The sequence below is a fragment of the Odocoileus virginianus genome, chromosome 29 (genome assembly GCF_023699985.2).
Source record: "Odocoileus virginianus isolate 20LAN1187 ecotype Illinois chromosome 29, Ovbor_1.2, whole genome shotgun sequence".
Taxonomy (NCBI): domain Eukaryota; kingdom Metazoa; phylum Chordata; class Mammalia; order Artiodactyla; family Cervidae; genus Odocoileus; species Odocoileus virginianus.
This window is the reverse complement of record NC_069702.1, coordinates 11,810,229-11,816,228: the sequence shown is the minus strand read 5'-3', so window position 1 is coordinate 11,816,228 and position 6,000 is coordinate 11,810,229. Positions and strand designations below refer to the sequence as shown.

At 47.2% G+C, this 6,000-nt stretch overlaps 1 protein-coding gene across 1 annotated transcript in view; it reads right to left on the bottom strand.

The window, feature by feature from the left end:
• Positions 1–1,338: 1,338 nt before the first annotated feature.
• Positions 1,339–6,000, bottom strand: part of SLC2A9 (solute carrier family 2 member 9) — a 204,662-nt gene continuing 200,000 nt past the window's right edge. Inside the window, exon 12 of the mRNA XM_070457990.1 lies at positions 1,339–2,194. Within this exon, the coding sequence (XP_070314091.1) occupies positions 1,961–2,194 (234 nt within the window). The 3' untranslated portion in view covers positions 1,339–1,960. The remainder of the gene's footprint in view (positions 2,195–6,000) is intronic.

The window sequence follows — 6,000 nt, the reverse complement described above, 5'->3', positions numbered from 1 at the left end:
ATTGAAGGCAGGAGGAGAAGGGGACGACAGAGGATGAGATGGTTGGATGGTATCACTGACTCAATGGACATGAGTTTGAGTAAACTCCGGGAGTTGGTGATGGACAGGGAGGCCTGGTATGCTGCAGTCCATGGGGTCACAAAGAGTTGGACATGACTGAACGACTGTACTGAACTGAATCCTCAAGGAGGCTAGATTGGGCTTCCACAAATGATGACATTAGCACATTACAAGGGAAAGCCCTGAAGTACAGCTGCTTACTAAACTTCTGCTTGTGTCACATTTTCTGATATCTCAGTGCATGGCCAAGTCCAGACTCAGTACAGTAGGGAATTATACAAGAGCATGCATACTAGGAGGCCTGATTCACTGGGTTGATAATTCCACAACCCACCACAGACAAGCAGATGTCAGGGGGTCACAGTGGAAGGGATCAGGGATACATATTAAAGTCATTGTTCTGGAGACAAGGGGCTGGGCCAAATTCCTGAGGTCCCTAGTACAGTGATAAGTGCACTAAACTTAGCTGGGTTTGGAGCTGGAAAAACTCCAAGGGTTTGGATCAAATTAAATGAATCCAATAATATATACTTCAGAGGTTATCTCCAGCATTGTGAGCAATAATGTGAAAGTATTTTGCAAGCTTATAAAGAAGAAAAATTAGAACATTAGTCAGAAATCCCAGATCAGCACCATAGACAGCTCCCAGACTACCTCAAAGCTGCAGCAACCACACAACATGAATATGAATCCATGCTCCCTTAACATGCAGTCACCTGTGCCCCGGACAAACAGACTGCTGACTGTCTAAATTATTGGGCTTGCTTCATATATTCTCATTTGGCTTGGGCTCTTCCCTGTCATGACCCAGATGAATTGAATTTGGGTTTAGATGTGAGGAAGAGAAACCCCAAATAAGAGTAGCTTAAGCAAGACAGAAATTTTGACTCTCACATGCAAAGGTTATTGCTAGACAGTTCAGGACTGTTACAGCAACTCTGTTCCATGAAGTCTAGACTCGGGACTCTAACTGCTTACTGCTGTGTATCCTTAGGGTGTGACCTTCAACATCATGATCTAGGTGGGTGGTCAGTGCTCCTGTAACTACATCTGCACTGTTTCATTTGCTCCTTCCTCCAAGAAAAGCAAGTCTTCTGGTGTGCACTATGGACCAGAAATAGATGAGAGGGTGTTACATGTGTGAAAGTAAAAGTCAGTAATCTTGAAATTCTGAGATGAGGAGACTCATTCTTAACATTGTCCTTTTTAATGGAATGGAGTTCCATTTGTGGTCCTGCTTCTCTTAGCTTCTGGAAGTTACTTCTCACATCTGCCTCTCCAGGTCTTCTATATTGATCCCCTTTATGCTCCCTGTGAGCACATCTGATATTCAGAAAAGATGTTTTGGAAGCCCCCCGGGATGGCCTGGAAGAGATAGAACCTGGAGGGTGGTGGGTTGGGAGCAGCCTCTCCTGAGTCTGAGATCCACAAAGCAGGGTCAAAGATTGGAAATGGGCATTGGTTAGGAGGTATGAAAACTTTCATCCAGGATCAGAGCCAAGGGTCCCTGAAGGCTTCAGGATCCAGGCTGAGGGCCGCTCAAGGCTACTATTGTTAGAGCTGGAACTGGAAGCCCTCCGAGTCCTCTGTCAGACCAGATCGTTGACCTTTGAGAAAGCATTCAAATGCTGTGTCCCCAGTTTAATTTCGAAACCATGGGCTAAGTCGTGAAGAAGGCAGGACATGGATCTCTACAGATGAATGCTGGGTCCACTAAAAGATAGCATGATTCCAGCTGCCAGAAGACTTTGGGGGATTCAGCTGTGAAGAAACCCCAAATGGGTTGCAATGTTAGATTAGCAAAGGCTTATTTTAAAATATTTCATCAGGCTAAACTTGCAGGGGACTCTCCGGTTTTAAAATGGTGAGCCCGTCCGTTCAGACAACCCTGTTTTTTGACTCATTTCTCCAGTGCAGAGGAGGAGTCTGGGTCAGGCTGAATGTTTGTCTTATCATCAGTTACCGATGAGTCAGTTTTCCCCTCTGGTGGGTATGCCTTGTTTCTTCTGGCGAATGCCTGGCTGATTTCTGCATGGGTTCTGTTTTTGGTCTCAGGCAGGACAAAATACAAATAGAGAGCACCTGTGAAGCAGATTGCAGCAAAAACCAGGAAACAGTAGGTGTCCAGACTTTTCTGTGGAAAGGCAGAGATAAAAAGGCATCAGAAAGACAATTGCTAGACTGGCTGCAAAACCATCTCTGGGCTGATTTTTTAAAATATAGTTTTCCATCCCTGGATCAACATTTCTGGGTTAAACATGGCATGTGTGAGGCTGCCTCTACAAGCCACGGTGCCTTACAAATGTCTACCTGAGGCGTTCTCACATGAGGCACACATGAATCAGCTTCAAACCCTGGCAAAGATGAGGAAGTGGAAGCTTTTATTTATTTTGAAAACAAGGCATATAAAAATGAATCATCATGGGGACTTCCCTGGGTAAGTCCAGTGGCTAAGACTCTGAGCTCCCAATGCAGGGAGCCCAGGTTCCATCCCTGGTCAGGGAACTAGATCTCACCTGCTGCAACTAAGAATCCCACATCCTGCCACAAAGATCAAAGATCCTGCATGCTGCAGCTAAGACCTGGCATAGCCAAATAAATAAATAAATATTAAAAAAATTAATCGTCACGAAAGCAAAACGTGATACTTGCTGAATGTCATCCTATGTCCATATTTACCATTAGCCACATTCCACCCCTCCAACGCCTGCTACTATACACATGAGAAAAGTGTGATGTCAAAAGGGAAGTGAAATTCCCCAGTTGATAAGAAAATTACAGCGCACAGGCTAGGTCAAGATAACACCATTTTTTTCTAATATGCAAAAGATGTAATTCACTGATTGCTCCCCTAATACAGCTTCACACAAATAAGAGAGACTAGAAAAAAGTGAAATGTTGAAGGTAATCACCCAACAGTACTTTATATATCCTGACTATAGCACTTAATGCTTGGACTGGAATGACCCTGGCCACTGCACTAGACCTTGAGCTTCTTCACGACTCGGTCACCTCTAGGGCCTCTGTGTCTATCCACTGCCTGGCTCGTGGTAGTTGATCAATAAATGTTTGTTAAATAAAAGACTTTATAGGTTCCGGTTGTCAGGGCTAAGCTTTTTTCATTCCACAAAGGTCTGTTGATTCAAAGATGACACTATTTTTGAATGATACCTCAGAGTCAGCAATATCATTATTTTAGTCAATTACACGCTACTCTTTGATTCGACAAACACTTGATTTTGACACATGACATAGTGTTGAAGGGCTTGATCTCTGGATCACCCCCTAGATCCACCATTTACTGACTCTGAGGCTCTTGGTGCCTCAGTTTCCACAGCTGTAAAATGAGGATAATAATGGGAGTTGAAGGCTGTTGTAAGGATTAAATGAGACATTCTCTGTAGAAGTCATAGGGCAGTTCTGGATGGCATAAACATTCCACACCTCAGAGGGCTTGTCTAGAAGGGTATGTGCTTTCCACTTGTCCGCAGAGATTCCAGGAGCAGAACAGAGAAGAGGAAGCATGGGCTCTGAAGTCATTTGTGTGGGATTCAAATCCTGACTCCATCATTTACGGAGGTGTCAACCCTGAAGATGTGCCATTTAAGATAGAACTTCAAAGCACTGATTGAAGTTTCCCCATTTATAACACAGTCTATACCACATGTTGCTTTGAAGATGAAATGAGATATATCCACCTGGGCTTTCAACATCTCCACTTGTATGCTGAATGGGCATCTTGACTTACTGGGTCTCAGTAGAGCCCCTAAACCTGTTCCTGCTCTGGTCTTCCCCATCTCAGTTGATGGCACCTCCATCGTTCCATTTGCTTAGACCAACTAAACACTTTTTCTCTCTCACACCTACATCTGATGCATCAGGAAATCATGTCGTCTCTACCCTGATGTATATTCTGAATATGAGCACTTGTTACCACTTATCCTGCTACCATTTTGTTTCAAGTTATCAGCATCTCTGGGCTTCCCTGGTGGCTCAGTGGTATAGAATCTGTCTACAATTCAGGAGATGCAGGTTCGATCCCTGGGTCTGGAAGATGCCCTGGAGGAGGGCATGGCAACCCACTCTAGTATTCTTGCCTGGAAAATCCCATAGACAGAGGAGCCTGGTGGGCTACAGTCCATGGATTCACAAAGAGTCAGACACGATTGAAGCAACTGAGCACACACACATATCGTGTCTGGGTCGGACTGTTAGTATAGCTTCTCAATGGATTTCTCTGCTTCTCTGGTGCCCCCTGCTTAATATTATCCTCGAGAGAGAAGCCACAGTGATACTGTGAAGCAAAAGACAGAGTGTGGGGGCTTCCCTGGTGGTCCAGTGGTTAGGGATCTGCCTTGCAATGCAGAGGACGTGGTTTCCATCTCTGGATGGGGAACTAAGATCCCACATGCTGCAGGGCAACTAAACCCATGCACTGCAACTACGGAAGAACAACTAGAAAGTCTGTGCACCACAACAGAAAGATCCTACACACTGCAACTAAGGACCTGATGCATCCAAATAAATAAATATTTTAAAAAAGACAGAGCAGGCCACTCCTATGCTCCAGAAACATCATGACATCCCAAGTCGTGTGAGCAAAGCCTAAGTCCTTACCATGGCCTCTAAGCCCAGCCACCACTCAGCCCCCTGACTTCTCTGACCTCCCTCTCCAATGCTGTTTCTCTGCTCCTGCTACAATGTCTGCCTGACACTCCTCCAGCATCCTGCCTCAGGACCTTTGCACCTGCTCTTCCCTTTCCCTGGAATAATCGTCACATGTCTGCACATCTCACTTCTCTTCATCTCAGCTCTCTTTCTCAGAGAAGATCTTCCAGCTTCTGCTTCTGAAGGGCTTCCCCAGCTCTCCACTTACCCTGCTTCACCGCTTACCAAATGACTCTCCACTCCGCAGCAGGATCCTTCGCTAACCCTCTCCCCCACCACGAGGTGAGCTGCCGGAGGACAGGCATTGTTATTTTTCTTGTGTTTCCAGAACCTGGGAGACCACTTGACACAGAGTAGGTGGTCCAGAGGTGTTCACTGGGTGTGTAGACGCACTGAGGCTTGGAGCAGCTCCCTGCCTACCCCGGCCGCACCTGGAGATGCCGGCGACCTCTCAGAGGGGTCACCTGCAGAGCTGTCTCTGGCTTGGGTTCCTTTCTCACAAGACCCAAAGGGTGGAGCTGGGATTTTCCTCACCATGTCACAGAATTGAGCCAAGAAACCTCCGGTACTGCGGGCACCTTGGGAAGGAACACTGTCCACCGTGGGGCTCTCGGAAGCCAAGTTTATGGGACGGCCGGGTGAGAGCGCCCACCTCCGAGGCACAGGTCCTACTGACCCTCGGAGGAAAAGTCTGGCTGAGTCACCCTCATGGGGGTGGAACTTGCGGCAGACACACATGCCCCCCAGAATCCCCCAATCCTAGAGCTGGCTGTGCAGATACCTGCTCCTGAATGAGAAGCGTCATTAGGAGGGTGTTGGGAGGCGGCTGGAGATGGAGAGAAGGGACTCGGCTAGACAGGCATCTCCTCTGCCGGGTTGGTGGAGCCGGAGCTTTCCCACGCATGTGCACTTCCCGCCTTGGGAAAACAGACGGGTCCCTTGTTACACATGGGGAAATCAAGGCAGAGGGAGGTCATCCTGCCTGTCCAGGGTGACACGTGGCGGGGTGAGAATGGGGCTGGAGAGGTGGAAGAGGCCAGCCCGATCTGACAGTTTGTGTGTGTGTGTGTGTGTGTGTATGTGTGTGTGCGTGCACACACACACACACATAAGCTCAGTCATGTCTGGTTCTTTGTGACCCTATGGAGTGCAGCCAGCCAGGCTCCTCTGTCCATGGAATTTTCCAGGCTAGAATATTGGAGTGGGTTGCCATTTCCTTCTTCAGGGGATCTTCAGGGCCCACAGATAGAACCTGTGTCTCCTGCATTGACA